This window comes from Neurospora tetrasperma (genome assembly GCF_000213175.1).
Source record: "Neurospora tetrasperma FGSC 2508 unplaced genomic scaffold NEUTE1scaffold_5, whole genome shotgun sequence".
Taxonomy (NCBI): Eukaryota; Fungi; Ascomycota; class Sordariomycetes; order Sordariales; family Sordariaceae; genus Neurospora; species Neurospora tetrasperma.
In genome coordinates, this window is record NW_009799103.1 from 2,317,377 (window position 1) to 2,335,078 (window position 17,702).

The 17,702-nt window shown below is 52.3% G+C and overlaps 4 protein-coding genes across 4 annotated transcripts; 2 read left to right on the forward strand and 2 right to left on the reverse strand.

Moving 5' to 3' along the window:
- Nucleotides 1-3,170: 3,170 nt before the first annotated feature.
- On the forward strand, nt 3,171-4,425 carry NEUTE1DRAFT_85944 (uncharacterized protein; the record flags this gene model as incomplete). Its single annotated transcript, XM_009855053.1, has 2 exons — nt 3,171-3,248; nt 3,346-4,425. 2 exons carry the CDS (start codon nt 3,171-3,173, stop codon nt 4,423-4,425), a joined length of 1,158 nt encoding a protein of 385 aa, XP_009853355.1.
- A 7,426-nt stretch (nt 4,426-11,851) lies between these two features.
- NEUTE1DRAFT_85950 (uncharacterized protein) lies at nt 11,852-12,989 on the forward strand (the record flags this gene model as incomplete). The annotated part of the gene is made up of 2 exons (XM_009855054.1): nt 11,852-12,601; nt 12,641-12,989. 2 exons carry the CDS (start codon nt 11,852-11,854, stop codon nt 12,917-12,919), a joined length of 1,029 nt encoding a protein of 342 aa, XP_009853356.1.
- A 30-nt stretch (nt 12,990-13,019) lies between these two features.
- Nucleotides 13,020-13,181, reverse strand: NEUTE1DRAFT_102961 (uncharacterized protein; the record flags this gene model as incomplete). The annotated part of the gene is made up of 1 exon (XM_009855055.1): nt 13,020-13,181. One exon carries the CDS (start codon nt 13,179-13,181, stop codon nt 13,020-13,022), a length of 162 nt encoding a protein of 53 aa, XP_009853357.1.
- A 113-nt stretch (nt 13,182-13,294) lies between these two features.
- On the reverse strand, nt 13,295-17,032 carry NEUTE1DRAFT_123939 (uncharacterized protein; the record flags this gene model as incomplete). Its single annotated transcript, XM_009855056.1, has 10 exons — nt 13,295-13,696; nt 13,871-14,030; nt 14,090-14,169; nt 14,219-14,337; nt 14,389-15,260; nt 15,336-15,996; nt 16,063-16,230; nt 16,301-16,463; nt 16,639-16,774; nt 16,904-17,032. 9 exons carry the CDS (start codon nt 16,704-16,706, stop codon nt 13,330-13,332), a joined length of 2,658 nt encoding a protein of 885 aa, XP_009853358.1.
- Nucleotides 17,033-17,702: the final 670 nt, after the last annotated feature.

The following is a 17,702-nucleotide window of genomic DNA, read 5'->3' on the forward strand; positions in this document are numbered from 1 at the left end:
GTCCGACAAGATACATGCAGGCAAGCCGGCAAGCAAGGCGAGCCAGCGAGGCCAGACATGCCAGAACACCAACTGCGAAACCGACCCTTACCGACGTCGATCCCACAACCTGGTGGCGCGACGATTGAGGAGGGAAGTCTTTCAACAGAAGTCCAACCAGCTATCGTCCGCTCATCAGTACACATAGCCAACCATGACTGAGCTTGGGTGACCCGCAAGATGCTGGGCTGAAGATCAGGGACAGCTCCCTCACCGTCCTTCATAAAATGGTAATATTTCGAATTTCAAATGGTAAAACTGGCTGTAAAGTCTTCAGTACTGTTACAGCAGAGGAGGCTCCATTAGGCGCAGGAGAGGTGTGAGCGGGGTTCGGCCCGTTGATCTTGGAAGGTCCGTGAACATGAGACCCGACGTCTGCTGGCGAAATGGCCCCGGAGCAAGACGTAAAAAAAAGAGAAAAAAGTCCCAACTTGGTTGAGTTTCCTAATAGTGTCCCAACATTGCAATGCACCCTGTGAGCAAGGCGCAGTAAGTATTTATGCAAGTAGCTCCATCGTGAAACGGCGCCACGTGCACCGTCATGCACAGTATCAAGTCTTGACAGTTTTTGAACTCGGTCCCAACTTTGCCTTCAGGTTCTTTATAAGGCGAGCATACTGTGTACATAGCTGGGGGGGGGGGGGGGGGAAGAGAGAGAGACGAAATCAGAAGTATGAAGCTGGACGTCGGCTACGCAGTAGTGTATATACAGTAGGCCAGCAGTGAAGCAATCCACGTACAGCTGTAGTTATTCCCACGCTCTCGAGCTGTATCTCAATCCACTTGTGATTTGGTGCGCAAGCTACGACCTGTTTGGTATCGATCAACATCCAGTGCAACATTCACTTGGATAGGGCAACTTGGCTCAAGCGACTGTGCGCAATCCTAAGCGGCCTGTGTGGAACCCGTCTGACCAATAGCAGAGTTATTGGGCCGCCTGAAGGATTTAGGGTTAGGCGTTAGTATATAAGGTAGAGGTAGGTAAAAAAACAAGGTCAGTTCTAGAGATTGTAGGGGGCTGGCAGGAGGCTCCCGCGTGATGATACATCCTCTTGCGTTCGAAAGTATATCTATCAAGACGTCTCGGGAATGTAGTTGGGTGATGGTATTTAGCAAACTCGACACCGACAGTACGCGCGCGAGAAAGGTGCCAAGCTTTAGGGTCTTGGCTATCAGAGCCAGTGACTGTAGTGTACATACATGGCTCACAGGCCGTTTTTGGAGTAGTACACTACCCAGTCGTTTTATGTACGTAAGGTCAAGAGGCAGCATTCAGGAAAACGGATCCGGGCTACCGTGAAAACCTCTACCTCCGGGTATACTGCAAAGCATCAGGAGTTCCTGTGCCGCGCCCACCCAAGTATATATGTGTATGGTTGGGCATGACAGTGTTGGTCTTGGTCCTCAAAGGGCGTAAATACTGACGATAGTTTGGCTCGAGATATTGTACTCCATATCCGTACAACCGAGAAAAGAGAACAATCATATCTTGCCATGGAATCTACCTTTGCCCGTCCCTCAACAAACCCCAGTCTATCTGATCCAGGTCATCAAAGAGACTCGTAATTCCGCCGTTGCGGTTCCGTTTCACGCTGAGGCCTGGCCGATCGGCAACAGCTCGGGCGCCAACTGCGGACCGGAAATTGGGCACGGAATGCAGGTGTAGCTAGGGCCAGCTGGCTGCCGAGCACAGACAGTCCGCATCCAGAATTGATACTGGGATCCGGAGCATTTCGTCAGCCTCCGCGCCCTCCAGATTCTTATAACTGGCCATATCCGCGACTCCTATTTCTATTGTTCACCCGCTACCTTGTCTTGGCCCTGGTGTTCTTTTTATCTTTTTCTTTTTTGCTTCAAGGATACTCCTTCCCGATTCCTATCCTAAGCTCTCTTTCACAAGTCATTTATTGTGCAACCCGAGAGTGTCAGGTCGGGTCTTCCACGTTGTTGCGGCAGTCCGATGATGATGAAGAGAAATGTAACCTGTCACGGATAAAGATGACTCGAATATTTATCTTCAGACTACAGGGGCGATTGTCCTGGCCTGAATCTGTACGTCATAGAATTTACAATTCTCAAGCAGCCGGGGTAGAGCAAGACAGCATTCGGCTGTCATGTCACTGACTGAGATATCTACCAAGACACATAGTTTATACACGTAAGTCTTAGGTTGGTGCTCGGTCACCTAACTTCTTAATCCACCGTTGATAGCCCTATGCAATGTAATACTAGGTAGTCTGTTAGTTTGATTTTTCAGCCATAGCTTGAAACCTCTTTGAACCTCTAACATAAGAAAGTAGCCTTCATCTGTAACTATGATCAGAATAGCAAAGGTAGAAAGTACTGTAGAAACATTTTACACTTTTCTGTATCTGTTTGTACGGCTTTTAAAGATATAGTGGTAGTCTCTATTGGTCATGGCCCAGCGCACTGGCCACTGGGCAATGGGGGTGGCGGACACAGGGCACCAATTAAGCAAGCTGAGTATCGAATCTTGAACTTGACATGGATGGTAAACAACTCCGTCCCGTCTCGTTCTCTTCCCTTCCATCACGCTGTTGGCCTGGACATTGGATCGAACTGATCCCTTGCCTACCAACAACCAAATTCCTCACTTCCCGCTTCTTTCGGCGCAGCCTCCCTGATAGACTGATGCAAGACCTTTCACTTTTGGGGGGAAAGTAAAGGCCCAAGTCTATCAGTTTGACATCAGCTCTCCGATCTATCCATTGCAAACGACATAGCTTCGCGGCAGCCACGAGAGGGCACCACCGATCATCTCGCACCTCGCGCTCGACCCTTCGACGTCCGCCAGGCACTCCCTTACCAAGCTCCCGCCGGATCCTCCACTGAGGCCGTTTACTAAGACCACTGGCAGCCCGATTGGTGCGGTTGCGTTGCACAGCTCCTGCCTGCATCTTCCATGTGTCCGTGTTAAGCTGCCCTGCCATTGCGTTGAGCTAGGCGCCAGTCAGTCCTCCCTCACCAGGGACCACTGACCATCATCCCCAGACCTGCAATCTCTTTGTAAAGTCCCACCTGCAATTGCTCGCCAAACAAACACTGCAGCGTCACTTCTCCGCGAGAGACGGCACTCCGCATCGTGCATGGCCATTTCCGATTCGAGGACCATGTCGTCGCCGTCGAAGAAACAGCATGAGATAGAGGTCGTGGCCGATAGGGTGCTCAAGAGGGTTGAAATCAGTAGGGTATGTCGTCGTCCAACTTCTTCCGCTCTTCCATCCTTGCTTTCCACCGCATGACAAGCTCCAAGCAGGCTAGTTGGTAACCGTTCTTTCCCGTCAGATGGTCAGAAGACTTCAGAACCGCCTTGCCCTAGCTCAGTTCAAGACAAAACATGGCCTCGAAGACCTTACCCTCGACAGTATCGAGCCCAGATTCGAAAAGGAGCTGCGTCGAAGCAGGCTCCTCGATGGTGATATCTTGTCCGACTCCTCCTCCAGCGCTTCCGATCTTCCATATCCTACGCGAGCCCTGATGAGCTCACCACTTAAGGCTCCCGTCTTCTCTGATGCCATCGGATCCAGCAACGGCAGCTCGGGTCATCGCAAGCGCTCGTATCTGGCATCCTTCGAGTACGACCCAAACATGTCGAGTCCGAGCAAGAGGTTCCGCCAGTCACCCACCGCTCACCGTTCTTTCACGTATGGCAGCCACTCATCGTGGAAAGACCACCACGACTTGACTCAGTCATCGCCCATGAAACCCCAGCGACAACGGCATTTTACTACCTCAACGGGCCCCAACGTGGCCTTGTTTGATACCTCGAGACAAATGACCAATGTTCTGGCCTCGCCTGGCTACGGTGCCAATCCCTCGGACGATGAAGACGATCCCCCCGTACACTCGTTTGCACGCTCTCACGTGCGGGTATCGCCGCCAAGGACGCCGCCGATGCGCACTCGCAATGTTCTCGGCGGAAGAAAGAAGGAAAACAAACCACCCTTGCCCACCATTCGAAGGCCTCTGGGGACCAATATGTCGATGGGAGGCCAGCAAACCCGAGAAAAGACAAACGAGGAGGGTGCGGATTTGCTTCTATATCTGGCAGCCTCGCCATCTCCTGCCCGTCCGACCAAGAGACGATTCGACAGTAACAATCATGTTACCCACAACCACCACTTCCTGATGGAGCCGCCATCGACCCCACCACCCAAGCACTTGGGCCTTCTGAGCAGCAACAGGTTGGCGTTGCCCTCGTCCATGATGACCACACCTGGGGGCGGAAATCCGTTCCCCAATACTCCTGGCCTTGGCTTCGACTTTTCTGATTTCGTTCACATGACGCCTAGTCCGGCGCAGAAGCCTTGGAAGACGCCGCTCAGCGTTTCACGGAGGCATCTCACGTTTGATGAACAGTCTTGATGTTTACGAATTTTTTTTTTTTTTTTTTGGTCTTCTCTTGGTTTGTTTTTTGCTAAGGTCCAATACCCCCCCTTTTTTTATTCACGAAAAATACCATTACGTCACATGTTGGGTCATCTACCCTCGTAGTAGCATAGTCCGTCCTCCTTTGTCGGTTCGCTACGATACCTGTTGGGCGCGCCAGCGAGTGCTTCCCTTTCTCGACTTTTTTCTTCTTTTTTTTTTTTGGTATTTCTTACACTGTTATTATTGAGACCTGAAAAACTTGCAGGTCCTGGTCTGAGTTTTGCCTGGAGCTTCGGAGTTTTGTATCGTTTTCATGGCCTAGACTCTTCATAGTCCTCTTCACCAGTCCTTTCTCACCTCCGTCAGTGGTCGTAAGGAACCCCAAAGGGCCGCAAAGCTGGAAGGCGACGTCGATTGACACAGGCTGGGTAAGGGCCGATGAAGAGGACAAAGGGGATTCGTAACCCTAGCGGATGCTTCATTATGACCGACCAAGAAAAAAAAAAAGGTGCAAAATTGTATGGAGTTGTTTGTCTACACCATTGGTGTTGGGTACCTTTTTTACCATACCTGTTTTCTTACTTTTCTTCTTCTGCTGGCTTGTTCGCCAGTGGTGTCGAATTTGGGTTTTCGGACTGGAAATCATGGTTGAAAGGGGCGACGAAATTATGAGGTACGAAAGCGCTGGGAAATTGAAAGTCAAAATATCGAGTCTTCTTCTTAGGGTGTGCGGTGTCGGAATAATTGCAAAGGGCACACAATTCCACCGCGGCGTCATTGAACGTGTGACGAACATATTGGGCACACGAAACAAGTAGGGGTACGATTTTGTAGAGCTAAAATCAGAATACTGGCCCAGTTTAAACAAGAATTGTTGATTGAGTCTCTCCCATCACGTCTGCTTCTATACACCAGCAGGTTTGACCTGCCTCGTTTGTGTTCCCTTTCCGTCAGTACACCCCTCGTTTAAGTGTACACGGAAAAAAAAAAAAAAAGAAAAAAAAAAGAAAGAAAGAAAATCGGGGACAACGCGTGAAAGTTGATATTGAGGCACAGCCATCATGCATCTATCCATGCAGATTTGGTGATTGATTGGCAGTCAAGTCGATAGGCTAGAACTAGGAGAAAAGAGAAAACCCTATAGCGCCTGTAAGGTGAGTTGGTGGTTATATATAGCTGGTCCTCACGACAGTTGGACTATAAGGCCTTTGGGTCAGTATCTACATCTTAAGACGAAGGCCGAGGGGTCTGTCAATCCAGCGCATGCCGCCTAAGTTACTATACAGTTCCGCTGTCAATCAGACATCTCAAAGACGCTGGCCATCCCCCCCTGCACATGTACTAAGTATAAACATCCCTTATCCACTTAGCAGGTACAAATGAAAAGAGAAAGGATAGACGGCGAGAGGCGAAACAGGAGAGATGCCAGGATATTCACACAAACAACAAGAAAGACCGCGGTGAGACCTAACAAAACAGCAGCCAACAGGATATACGTAAATTAAGTCAGAGGGGTGTCACTCAAAGAAGTCCTTGTCATGCATTGCTGTTACTATTCCATAACCATGACGCCGTGATGTCTCCCATAACCAAACTCCTCTTTGTCTACCAAGGCCTTTCCATGAACTTTCCGTAGGTTCTGACGTTTCTTCTCTCATCTTTTCCCTTCGACTAACATCAAACCCAGTGATTCGGTGATTGGAGTACGTTGTCATGACCATGATCAGATAGCAGCCCCCCTCATCATTAGGAGATCCCTTTTGCTGCTACCACCACTACTCTTCTGCTTCCCTTTTCCCTTCCCAATAATGTCATGGTCATGGCCATGGCCATGATGACCGCCGCCCTTGCCATCACCTCCACCACCACTCGAAGAACCCAAGGGCCCGGCCCGCTTCGCCCTCCACTGATCGCGCATTTGACGGATTCGATCTTCGCGCTCCATCTGCTCCACACAATCGGCAAGGCGCTGGCGCACTTTGTCGTTTTCTGCAAACTTCTTGGCCTCGATTCGCATCCGGACAACGAATCGGACGGCCGTAAGTGCCATCTTGAGGAGTTTTCCAGGGCGCGGCCTTGGTTGCTGTTTCTTCGAACTCGCGGGGGGTGTGAGGAGGCCGTGTTGCTGTTGGGTCTTTTTGATGGAAGAGAGTTGACCGAGGGCCTTGCGGGAAGAGGGGTTGTTGTTGGCTCCTAGTTCGGCGCGAATCCGGTTGATGATTGCTAGATCTGCCTTGTTGCTGTGGGAAGGGGGGTGGTGAGGTTAGTTTAATGTTTCATGCATCGAACAGGACAGGAGGGGAGGGGGGAAAAGTGACATACCAAGCATCGCGAATTTGAACCTCCAACGTCAGATACCTCTTGGCAAACGCTGCATCTTTTCTCAACCTTGCTTCGCGATCCCAGCATGCCTTCATCCACTCCATTTGCATAACCAGTCCCCTGATCTCCTTCTCGTGCCTCCTTTCCGCCGCCTCGGCCGCGCGGATGATGGCTTCCGTATCCGTGTCAAACGTCCCATCAGCAATTTTAGCCTTGGGGGTATATACCAGTGCCTTTGGGTCGTGACCCTTGGCCTTTGCGATCTCCTTAACAGCTTCGTTGACCACCACTTCAGCCTCCCTGACAGCCTTTTCCTTTTCGTATGTAAGTGTCTTGACGTCTCGATGTAGCTTCTCTGCGCTAGCCCTGTATGCAGCTCGCTCGCTTCTCGCCCGCTCGAGCTTTTTGCGCAAGGCAACCTCTATAGCCATCATCTCCTCTAGTGCCTCACGGTGCTCCCTCACCTCGCGATCAAGCTTATCAGCAGCGAGCTGTGACTCCTTCAGCATGTTGTGCAGGTCGCGACGCTCGCCGAGAGACATGGAGACATCGCTTAAGAGGCTATTGTCGAGATCAGCTGGGTGGTGTTTGCCGAGCTTGTTAGCCCGCCGCTTTTGGTCCTCGAGGGAAGCCGCCACGAGGCCATCGCGTTCGCTCTTGTACTTCTCGCTCCGCTGCTTGTACTTTTTGAGGGCCTGTTCATGTGCCCGTTGGGCCTCTTCAGCGGCAATTTGCGCCTCATCAAGAAGCTGCTCCAGTTCCATCTTCTCGTCTTCGAGGTCTTCATATTGTCTTTGAAGTTCGTCCGCTGAGGTACTGACCTTGCGCTCGGCTTCGCGGAGAGCTGTCTTCAAGTCGTAAATAGACTGATGTGCTGTGGTCAATTGCTGCCGAAGTTCCGAGATCTCATTCTTTTGGGCGGAGTCGCCGCCATGGGAGGACAAAGGAGACACTGCAAGCTTGCTGATTGTCGCTTCATGGACTCTGCGCTCCAGATCAGCGATCTGTCGCTTGAGCAACTTGATAGTCTCCTTTTGGGCGGCCTCGCGTTGAAGAAGCTCAATCTCCTTCTTCCTTGCAGCAGTGAGGTCGCGTTGCAGGAGGGAGATTTCATGATTGCCTTCAGCTCCGCCAAGATTAGGGAACAGAGAAGAAGTGGCCTGCTGTGTCTCAAGCTCTGCAATGCGGCGCTCGAGTTCGCGAATAGTTCGACGAGCTGTCACCAGCTCTCCCGGCGCAGACGATGACGAATCGCGAACCTTGGCTTGGAGCTGAAGAATTTCCTGGTTGAGGCGCTCTTCTTCAGCAGACGCCTTCTCAATCTCTTCTTCGAGCGATTTCTGCATCGAGCGCTGTCGCTCAAGCAGGGACCGATTTTCTTCTCTTAACCTGCGGATTTCATTATCCAGCCTTGTCTTCGCAGAGCGCAAGTTAAGCTTCTCCTGGTCAAGTTGGAATGTGTCCTGGTCAGGACCTTGGTCCCTATGCTGTTGAAGCTCCGCCTCTAATTCGTCACGCTCTGCCGTGGCGTGGGATAGGTTTATCCTCAGTGAACGCGCCTCGGCATCAAGATTGTTGTACCGTTCTTGTAGCATTTTCTGCTCTTTCATGATGCGGGCTAGATTCTCGTTGGCATCCGCCAGCTGGAGTCTTAGACTCGCTTGACTTTCACTGTACGTCGGAGCATTGGAATTCGAGGTATTCATCGAAACTCTGGCAGCACTCGATGTGGCCTGGGCAGAGGCAAGTTTCCGTTTCAGATCCATGCATTCTTCTTGTAGTTTTTCGAGGTCCTGGCCAGCTCTCTCAGACTCCTCATCCAGAGCAGCTTGCAGAACCTCTACTTCATCCTCCAACGCCGCAATCTTGTCCGTTTGCGCTTGATAATCCAGCTGGGTCTGGCGATGTTGGTCTTGCACTTGGCGCATTTCCTTTCGGAGGTCCTCGAGCATTGCTTGACGAGATTGAAGGTTCTGTTGCAGTTCTTGGATTTGCCGGCTCATCAGTGCCTCTTCTCTCTTGTGCCGCTCATTTTCCAGCTGAAGAGCGTGCTGCAGCCTTGCCTCCTTGTTGGACAGGTTCCCTTCCGTCTGCCGCAGCTGATCAAGTGACACTTGGAGGCCAGAAGCCCGCTCCTGGGCCCTGTTCAATTCCGCTTCGAGTTTTCGACGCTCAGCTTCCCACTTCTCACTGTCGTTATCGTACAGATTATCCTTTTCGCGGCACTCGGCCTGGAGATCCGAGATTTCGTTGTTCAGTCGCTTCATCTCCTCGGCGTATTGAGCCCGAAGATTCTGTTCGACACTGAGGGCATGGTTGTTTAGACGGTCCATCTCGTCTTTGTACTGTGCCCGGATGTTCTGTTCGATATTCAGCGCATTCTGCCGTTCGCGTTCCATATTAAGTTCGAGCGCTGAGACTGCAGTCTGCAATCCGGACATTTCGCGTCGCAAAGAGGCGGACTCGTTTGCCATGGCATCGTGACGCTCCTGCAAAAGTTGCTTTTCGCTGGAAAGCTGATCGAGTTGCGCCTGCCCTCGTTCCAGCCTAGCTGCCATGGATGCGCGGGTTTGCTCGAGTGACTGCCGCTCCTGCTGCACTTGGCGAAGGGTCGACTTGAGGTTCTCAACCTGGGCGGATTGCGCATCGCGCTGTTGTGCTACCGTCACACATTCTTGCCGGGCAGTCTCCAGTTCGCTTTGTAGGCGGGCAACCTTTTCCTCAACCTGCCGCGAAAGGCCCTTGGTAATGACCGACTTGTTCGCCATCTCATTCTGCAGCTCTTGCAGGTCCGCCTCCGCCCTGTCCTTCTGTGAAAGGGCCTCCTCCGCCTTGTCCTTCATGTCGTCCAACTGCTGCTCGAGACGCCTAACATCGTGCTGAAGATCCTCGATGGTTTCCTGGGCTTCCCGTAGCACGTCGCTAGAGGCTGCCTTGTCCTCCAATTCGGCGATTCGCACCTGAGCCTCTTTTAGTTGTTCTTCAAACTCAGCGGCCTTGTCCCTCAACTCCTCTGCCTCTTCCTCAATGTGCTCCTGTAGCTCCTCAAGTTTTTCGTTCTCGCCCTGGCCCTGCTCGAGCAGTTGCTGAAGGCGTCGTATCTCGGCTTCCTTCTCCTCCACCAACTGGCGCAAGCGGTCCAGTTCGGCACGCTGGTTCCCATCTGAAAATTTCTTGGCCGCCTTCTCTTGCATTTCCATCATCTGGGCTCGATACTTCTCGAGGTCCTTCTCCGCCGTGCTAAGGGTCTTTTTGTAACGCTGCAGTTCTCGCTGCATGGTAACCTTGTCAACCTTGAGCTCCGTATTCTCCTTGAGTGCAGCCTCGCTGAAGCCAGGTCCTGCCTTCCGAAGCGCCTCTTCTAGGAAGTGAATCTTGAGCTTCAACCCAAAGTTTTCCTTTTCAATCTTGTTGACCACGTTCTCTTGCTCACGCAGTGACAGTTGGTTGCCGTCGTCGAGAGGACCCTTGGTGCCACCTCGCCGCCTTATGGTGATGGGTGTCGTCACTTCTGTACTGGAAACGGTCGCATCGTTGGGTAAAGGTGTATGGGAGCTGTAAACCGAGGTGTTGAGCTTGGGCAACGGCGTGATATCCTCGTCGATCCTCTCCAGAAAATTCGGTGTCGTCCGGCCGTTCTCCTTGCCGGGCAGGCGCCTTGCACTGTTTCTCGTGGCTGATTTGAGGAGGGGTGTGAATTCTGGACCGCCCACGTTGGTGTTGCCGTTGGCTTGGACATTGCGCCGGTTCGTGAAGGGAGCGCGGGTACCCCGTGGTGTCGACAGGCTCGGCCGGTTGCCATTCCGGAGTTGCTGGGCAATGTTTGCATCTTTGGAGGGCGAGTGGAAGGAGAGCTCTTGGGACAAGTCGAAGTCGGGTTGGCGGTCGAGAAAAGTCGCGTCACCGACGGCGGTGCGCGGCGTACCCAGGCCCTCGACGCCCGGCTGGACCATTATGGCGGCAGGCGGCCCTAGGTAGCAATGTCGTGTTCTCTGCTGGGTATGTATTCCTCATAGATTGTCTGATTGTCGTCGTTGTGGCGGTGGTCGTAGTGATGATGGTCGAGGTGCTGTGGTGGTTCTTCGTTATGTGGCTGCTGCTTGTCACAACTCAGCTATCACAAGCAGCCGGACGCGCTCTCACTGGTGAAAGAAAGACAAGATGCAAGCAGGGTGTTGAAAGAAAGAAAAAAAAAAAAAAAAAATTGATTCAAAAAAAATAGAAGAACCGATGGGGGTTGCAAAAACCACAACTTGGGGACATGGTATGGCATGGCATTGGCGGGTGGTAGATTTACCAACACTTCACGTTCAGGTGCGGTACAGCGCTCCCTGTAGTGTATGTAGGTAGTGAAAGCGCGTTGCGACAGTGGACCCTGCGTGGCCAGCGCAGCTTTTGTTTACTTGCACAATATTGACCAATGAGACAACGCACGGGCAGCGCAACCACTACTAGGCTCGTCCCTGACAAAAAAGGTGACACCTTTTGCTACGCTTATTGCCCTGAGAAAGTGCCACTTTTTTTGTCAGGGACGAGCTAGGTAGCTACTACCTACCTCTACTGTGTATGCTAAACTGTATGAGGAGTGGGACCTTCCCAAGCGATTGAGAGGGGCTAAATAAATATCTACCTTTACACGTACAACTAGAGGTAGGTAAGCATATGTACCTTCGAATGCTTTCTTATAGTGGGCATTTTTTTACTTCCGTGATATTGTACGTGTCAGACAACTCAACCTGCCTCGCTCGCCGCATGGCCATTGTTGCTCCTACGGTTTCCACTGGTGAAGCAAACCTGTACAAACGGGGAAAGTAGTACATACGGAGGTGGGAAGGCCCTCGAGCCACAGTTAACCGGACTGATAATTCCGCGGCGGACAGTTCGAGACAAGACATCGAACGTTGCTGTAAACACGGTCCAACAGAAGGAAGAGACGAACTGCCTGTGAAGGGGCGCACACCTCATCAACAGAACAAACACACCCCTGAAGAAAACAAGGAGAGAATAACAAAAGAACAGAAACCAAGCCAACCCTCCCTCCCGGATTCCGGAAAAGAGAAAGGAATACTTGCTACGTATACACGCAACCATCCTGACCATGTCCTCCCACCTGCCACCCTCCGCGCCCGTGATTTTTTCCCCCTCCGTTGCCCGCGCCGCCGCCTCCGCCGCCAAGGACTGGTCCTACGTCGACTCCTGGCTTCATGCCAAATATGCCCCGCTACATCTCAAAGTGCCATCCTTCGAGCGAAACCCCGAAACGCTGAAGGCACTCCTCGCCCTAGCCACCGCCAACGAAGCTGCCGACGATCCGCGCCAGCAGATCGCCGACCTGGAATCTGACACTCAGGTGAAGCTGAACACCAGCAACGCCACATCTCTGGGCCGAACCGTTGCCCAAGCCCAAGACGACATCACCCCCTCCTTTCCCTCTCCCTCAGCGTCACTAACTTACCAAGAAGCAAAACAATCCATCTTCTCCTTGCTCTCCGCTTCCCTTACACCTGCCGGCCAAGAATCCCTAACCTCCCTCTCTCACCTCTCCCAAACCCTCTCCCTCCCAATCACCCAAGGCGACCCCATCCACCTCGCATCCTCTTTCCTCTCCCTATCAACCGAGCTCAACAATCTCGAACAGGCCCGACAGCGCCTGGATCTGCTCAGCTCGCACATCACCTGCGCCACAGCCTCCATCGAGAAGCTACTCGTTCGGCTCCGTAGGCACCCCGGCTGCAGCCCAGCTGCGGGATTGGCCAAGGAAAACCTGGAAGTGCAGCGACGGATCAGAATGTTAGCGGGACAGACATTACCGCAGTTGAAGGAGAAGGTGGCGAACTTGGCGGATGCTGTTGTTGGGGGTGATGGTGGTGGTAGTGGTGGTGAGGAGGAGGGAAGAGGCATGGTGACGGTTGAGCAGGTACGGAGGGAGCAGGAGGCTTATTTGGAGTTATTGAGGCGAAAGCACGAATTGGATGTGAAGGTCCGGGCATTTGAAGGGTTGCCGCCTGATATAGAGCAAGCGAGACGGGCGTTGGAGCTGCTGAGGGAGGGGTTGAGGTCATTGACGAACAGGAGGGATGAGGCATTTGAGGGATTGGTCGAAGGGGGATTATCGCCGCAAAGAGAGACCGGCACTAAGGGAATGACGGGAAACTCGCGACAGTAACCGCAGGAGAATGGCATGGTCTTTGGCTTTTTCGTTTAGTTTTATTGAGTATCGACAACGCTCTTCACCCTCCATAATGCAATATGCCCGTGAACCTGTCTCAAACATTCGTACTACCCCTTTCTTGTTCTTGCCTCTCAGACTGACCAGAGCCCATCTTCTCTTCTGTAATCACGTCAGGCTCACTTTCGTAATCTTTCCAATTCGTTGTTTCCATGTCCGCATCCTCGTCGGGGGGTACCATTACATTACACGCAAGCATGGTGTCTGCTCTTGTCAGTTGTTATCAAATGCAATGAAATGGCTGAGCGCCAGAGACAAACTCGACGAAAGGACGCATGCATGCCGAAGCCACGAAGACCAAGAAGCGTGTGAAACCAAACAGATCAGAACATCAAATTCAAAGGCATTCACTGCTGGGCTCGCTTGCCTCGACCTGCCACTGCCCCTCCGAGTCTCCCAAAAGGCCTTCCAAGCGTTCGGGTTTTTGCTGGAGGCGCCGCCGCGGGCAGATCCTTGGCCGGAACAGGAGGCGCTCGCCCTCCTGTCCCTTCCCTCCCAGTGCCCTTGGCATCCATTGCAGTCTCGCCTCCTCCTATCTTAAGATCACTCAACGCTGATGACGCGTCGTCTTCATCTCCTCGTTGAAGGCGCCTGGCACGTTCCTGGACTGATCGGAACTTCTCTAGCAATTCATTCCAGCGGATGATGCTGTCGTCTCGACCCTTAAGTCGATTGGGGCGATCAAAGGTGGACGCACTTGGCGTAGTAGCAGTGCTGCGGGTCAACAACATGTGAGTATCGATTCCTGAAGTGCTTTTACGGTTTGGGGACGCTAAGGGTGGTGAAGAAGGGGAGCCGGCAAACGCCTCGGCGACTGAGCCATGTCGCGAATGAGACAAATGGGCGCCTCCTCCGCTAACACCATTCCCTGTGGCAGAGTTGACATACGGTCTAGGCGCAATGTGAAGATAGCCGATAGAGCTGACGCTGTTGAGGCGATTTTTTAGGGCCGCAAAGGCCGAGGATTGCGGTAAAAGCATCAGAAGCCCGTAGAGACACTTATACAAGTGTGGGTACTTTTCCGGCTCGAGTAGTTGCAAACGAAGATCTGGTCACTGTTAGCCAGCTGTCAATGCGTGTAAGGGTGGGTTCTGGAAGGTAAGGTACAAGTGAAAACCGGCGACTCCAGTAGTTGAACCAGCTTGTCGATCTGGATGAGCATATTGACCGTCATCTCGAGCTCGGCACTGTCGAATAGTCAGCAGCGTATACTCGAGGAGCTAGGGGAATACACACAATATCTGTAAGAGATTATAAGCCTGTTCGTAGGCCTGTGCCAGCAGGCAGAGCGAGAAAGTTGCCACTGCATTGTAACACCATGATCGAAAAAGCGCTACAAAGAATGTTTGGCCATCCTACAAGTTGTGAGTACCTTGCCTTTAGAAAGAGCGCTCATAGTGCCATACCTTAGTTTCAAGGTTCCTGAGCCGCTTTCGCAACTCCGCTAATTCAGGCGCAGTGATGAGGTTGTTGTTAAGGTTTTGCACCATTATGCTCGCGAACTCGACGTCCTCCTCCTTTTCAATGCAATCAGCCAATGTTCTGTAGATCCGCTCGGCGCTGAGGCTTGTGCAAAGTTGACGGATTATTAGGTTGCCTCTCGTCTCTAGAAGCTTCCTGTCGGTCGAGAATAACTGCAGTAGGTTAACCATGAAGTTGGAGAAATAATCGTCTTCACTGTTTCTCGAAATTTGCGAGAGAAGCTGCAAGTCCTTGGTAACGACTGCTTCCGCAGGATCGGACAGGGTCTTGAGCAAGGCTGGGAAAGTCCCGTCGTTGAAAGCCAACACTTTTCTGGGTGCTTTTCGGTGCAGCATGATCAACCATGTCAAGGCAGCAACACGGGTAGCCTCGTGATCGTTCAGGAACAACAGTGTCAGCGAGTTTACGGCAGCAACATAGTCGAGGTCAGCTTGAGGTATTGCCTGAGGTGTTGCCTGAGATGCGACTGCCGGAGTAGGGGCGCGTTCGTTTTGCCTTCCCTGAGCTGGTGTCGGACTGCGGAGGTCGAGGTCTCGTGAACTAGACAAAGACGCCCGATTGCTCGCGTTTCCGTTCAGCTGCTCACTAGGAGCCGGCGGGGCGGATACGAGATCTGCTTCGTCAGAAAGAGAAACCACATAGTCCATCAGCGAGTTATTGACTCTGGCGGCGGCTTGGCGAATAGACTCAACACCGCTAGCCATAGCCGGCAGTAAGTGCGCCAGTATCTTGGGCGTAAATGGCAATACTTCTTCCGGGCAGATATCGAGGAATTCGACGATCCAGCGTAGCGATTCTAGAAGTCCGTCCTCTTCTGGAACATCTATCAGATTCTTCTGGCGATTGGTCCGAGGGTGAGAGGTAGACATACCTAGGGGCGAATCGAGAGTGGCGGTTAGTATCTCCAGGATGGCCTTGTAGTTGATTTGCACGTCCTGTCCGGGGACCCAGTCATCTTCGCTGCTCACATCGTCGTCCTCCTCGTTTGCCGTTATGGAGTCGACCTCGTCCCCATCCTCAAGGGAGCGGCCACCGCCGCTACCGATGGAGTCCTTTCTGCTTTGCCTTGCTGCATCTCTAGACCTCTTGCTCTCGGTTATCCCCTTCTTGACTTGAGCGATGCGTTTGATTTCAGCCAGGAACTTGTCCAGGCAAGCCTGGGTAGCAACATGAACGTCTCGGTTGGAGTCACTGAGAAAACGCAAAAGTCCACCGAGGAATTCTGGCAGGTAGGTGACGAGCTCAAGGTCAGGGATCGAGTCGAGCAGAGTAATCCAGCCAACCAAGAAGGTTCTGCTAAAGGGGTTCAGGGCGAAGATGCGCTCCCGCAGCAGGGGGATGAATCGTTTCAAGGAAAATGCAGTGGGCAAGTCCAACTGTTCGTCATTGGCGTTCTTATCGTCTCCGTCGAACTCCTGAGGCTGCTCCAGCACCGAAACATAGGTCGCGGCCGATTCGGAAACGATATCTTTGACTAGGCGATCTAAAAGCTCGGCACCATTTTTGACAGAGAGTTCAGAGTCGGCGCCCAACTAGGCGCCGTGGTAAACATGTGAGTAACATGGCGCGGAAGAATAGACGAATGGAATGTTACTTACTTTGCAGAGGGCATCGAAAATATAATTGAAGTAGACCAGAATTTCACCCTTGGCCACCTTGGCTATGTTGTACATAGCCTCACAGGCATAATATCTTACCCGAGCATCCTGGTCCGTGAAGCAAGCTAGAACGGGAGGAACAATGACCTCGAGGTACTTGGGAAGCTCCTGCTTGGAAGAGTGAGTAAGGGAAAGGGGCAAGTTGATATCATCAAGACGGGGAAAGACGTTAACATACTGGGCCGAGTGCTATTGCGGCGGCAGCCAGGCCTATCAAGCCACCGTTGCGTGCATGAGGCTGATGAACAGCATATGCGTAGTCATTGCAAAGCTGGTCGAGGATGGCTTCGATTTTGGCGTAGTCCTTGGCGGCAATCAGCTCACGAATGGTACGCTCCAGGCTGGAAGAGCGAGCTTGTGTAAGTCTAGGATCTCGACCGATGAAGGGCATCCACGAAAAGGTCAATGCTGTGAGAAGACTGGCCTGCGGATCCGGGAGCCAAGGCCATATCAATCCACGGATTGGCAAAGTGGAGGAAAGCGGTGATGAAGAAGGGGAGGAAAAAAAAGACATACTCGAGTGCCCCGATCTTGCGCTTGTCATATAGCTTGTCATTGAGAAAGCGCTGAATGTTCAGGTCCATGGCTCAGGTCTTGTCGGGCGTGCTCTTGTTGATTAATCTCGTAGGCCGGGGGAACCAAGCACATGCTACTATGGCACCGCTCCAAGCCCGTTAGCGACCGAGACAGGACAGGAGAGGACGCTTACGTTGACTGTGTGCGTCGGTGGTTGACGGATAACAATGGTCAGGGAAGGCCGACGGGGTTTTAAACAGCGTACCTCTGGTAAGTGGCTATATGTCATAGATAGGCGCTGTCGTGCTAGTCCAACCTGTCACCAACTCGGTCCGACATACGATCTATGCTTTGGCCTCTGTCGTATGTATCGTGTACGCCCTCGACCGCCTAGCACGCGATGCTGGATGAGGCTGAATGGTGTTGCGGCGCCGGATGGAGCCTTGGAGCCTCTAGGTAATCTGGCAATATGAAAATGTGAAAAACAAGACGCGAAGTGGTTATTCTGATGCAGATCCAATGCACGGTTATAAGGTGATGTGAATGCGGCGATCTGCAAACGCTTTTCCAAACTTTGGCCTCGATGGGACATGGGATGCGGGATGTGGATGATTGAGAGGTTCGTCAGGCTGCTTGGTGGTGGTGACTGACGCGCAGCCTGAACAGCTTGTCCTGCCTATGGTGTAGCCAAGTTAGTACTAACCTGTACCTACCCGAGCTACCGAAGCGCCAGCCTTTCTTGCCGTCCAACCTGTCTGCAAAGACTAGTACTAGCAGTACCGGCCTTCCAACGTGCTCGAAACGGGTCACATACGCCCGCTGATAAGAACTGATGAAAAGTGGTGGCAACGTTGTCGTTTAGGCCGTACACTGGAAGCTCTTGGTCGTACTGTTTACCTTGAGCACGTGGGTAAATGTCAATTTGGGCTATGTATTAGAAGACTAGGTAGCTTATCAGTTTGGTTCTTCTAACGGGGTAGAACTTAGACGTAGTCTCTCAAAACAGGCGTTCTCAAAAGAGAAGATTAGAAAAAGGAAGAAAAAGGGGGGGGGGGGGGGGGGGG